Below are 2,295 nucleotides of genomic sequence, written 5' to 3' on the forward strand. Positions count from 1 at the left end.
CTCTCTCTCTCTCTCTCTCTCTCTCTCCGCCGCCTTCCTCTACCTCCTCTCTCTCTCTCTCTCTCTCTCTCTCTCTCTCTCTCTCTCTCTCTCTCTCTCTCCGTATAGGGCCTACAAATAAATAAATAAATAAATATATATATATATATATATATATATATACATACATACATATACTACATTGCGAAGTAGATAGGGATAAACGATTGGGAATTTTGCGGGCCGTATAATATTGCTGAAGGGGTCGTTATCGTATCAGGTACCTAGCTGATAGTTATACCTGATCCCTTATTATACCTGATTATTATCCCTGATTATACCTGATCCCTAACCCTAACCCTAAGTCTAACCCTAACTCTAACCCTAACCCTAACCCTAACCCTAGGTACATATATGTAGTACCTGATACGCAAGGGCGTAGCCAGGAATTTGGATTGGTGGGTTCTCGAGCGAGTATCAAGGGGGTCTGAAATTATTTTTTTGAGTTAAATGTAAAAATAGTGCTTTAAAATCAATTTAGACGCTGTTTTGTTGACAATACTATTTCTTCTGCAGCTCTACGACACCAATGTCATGGCCGATCCACGATTCCAATGAGGGGGTTAAAACAGGCGAGGGAGTATGGGGGTCCTCCCCCAGAAAATTTTGAAAATGTAGATCGCAGGAGATGGTATTTGAGGCACTTTTGAGTACATGTAGAGCCTTCATATTCTGACTACGACAATTCTATTTTTTTTTACTTTTGAATCAACAAGGGGGCCATGGCCCCCTTTGGCCCCCCTCTAACTACGCCAATTTGTTAACGTAAATTTTTTTTACGAGGCCAGGATTAGGCCAGCTACGCGCTTTTAAGAGAAAAAGAAAAATAGATTATTTTTTATTTTTTTGTTGGATTTTGATTTTGATTGGGGGGTTCTAGTGCCCCCAGGACCCCTCCCCCCTGGCTATGCGCTTGCTAATACGACAACGACCCCTTCAGTTATATTATCTGTATGCATACTAGCATGATTGGCGTTAAAGGAGTGGCCATGCTCCGGATCGCCATGAAATTTTAGATGGATGATTCAGTCTTTTCCAAGTGCGGGTACCGAATTTCTATTGTGGCATGACTCCAGGAGCTAAGATCCGACTCTCTGGAATGAACCAAAATACAGAAATCAATGGTCGCGCAGTACGGTTAGGCGGAGCTAGTGTTAATTAGCACCAGAGGCGTGTTCAACAGCGCGAACGCTCGCAGCACAAACGCAGCGCCACTTGAACGACACCGAGCGCTTGCTTTATCCAAGATGGCGGCTTCCTCAGCAGATTTTAATCGCGTCTTTGAACAAGTACTGTTAAACGAATTAGCAGACGAATTAAATTGATAATTCCTTCATCGAAGCAAGTATATAGAAAGTCCTTCGACCCAGCGACATTTCCCAAAGTCAGAATTAAGTGTTAGATTCGCATTCGCCAGATTGCCCGTCGCCATCTTAAAAACAACTCGCGCGCTGCGCGAACAGCCTCGGGAGCCTGATCGCGCAGTGTCGTTCAGAAGGCGAGCGCACGCGAGCGTTCGCACTGTTGAACACGCCCCAGGGTTAGAGTAAATTGCAACCAACAGAGTTAAGATATTTTACTACTGTTAGTGTTAGGGGTGCCACAATAGAGTCAGAACATATAAATCAACTATGCACAACTATGGTGATTTATATGCTCTGGTAGAGTGAAACGAGCCAGAGCGAGAGCGCCATCTGTCGTGGAGTTTTGTCATCGCATTATTGTTGAAATTAATAATTATATTTAGTGTTTTATTTTTAGTACATCTTTACACGCATTACCCGTACGACAGATAAAAAGAATAATTACTATAAATAAATAATTATTGAAATATAGTGCGGACTATATCCGGTAACATCAAATACAATTAATCGATCACGTACTACATTCTGTCGACCACATTCCTAGGGTGTGCGTCGGTTCCAACATGGCAGCTGTATAGAAAACATCTTATCATGAGTAAAGCAATCGAAACGGTCCGTCTAGAGGATAAAACGTTTTGCTTGCATTAGAAAGAGATGTCAGATTGTCACAAGTGCAAGAAGCCTGTCTATTTCGGTATGTTTATTTTTGTTAACCAAGTGCCAGTGCCAATGTGCCATTGGCAATCGTACTTTGGTAGTGTTACTGGCAGTAACTCACTGTAGTGCATACCTGGTAGTCAGTGTAGTGGAGGCCTAGCCACAAGTTTCCTTCTCGCTTAAAGCCGCAATATGCGCATCCAAACGATAATTTCTCCAGTACTAGACTAGCAAA

General features: G+C 42.4%; 1 protein-coding gene across 1 annotated transcript in view; it reads left to right on the forward strand.

The window, feature by feature from the left end:
* The first annotated feature begins 1,959 nt into the window (after positions 1-1,959).
* LOC106817616 overlaps positions 1,960-2,295 on the forward strand; it is a 4,986-nt gene continuing 4,650 nt past the window's right edge. The window contains exon 1 of the mRNA XM_014822294.1: positions 1,960-2,097. Within this exon, the coding sequence (XP_014677780.1) occupies positions 2,058-2,097 (40 nt within the window). The 5' untranslated portion in view covers positions 1,960-2,057. The remainder of the gene's footprint in view (positions 2,098-2,295) is intronic.

The sequence above is a fragment of the Priapulus caudatus genome, unplaced genomic scaffold (genome assembly GCF_000485595.1).
Source record: "Priapulus caudatus unplaced genomic scaffold, Priapulus_caudatus-5.0.1 Scaffold1796, whole genome shotgun sequence".
NCBI lineage: Eukaryota > Metazoa > Priapulida > Priapulimorpha > Priapulimorphida > Priapulidae > Priapulus > Priapulus caudatus.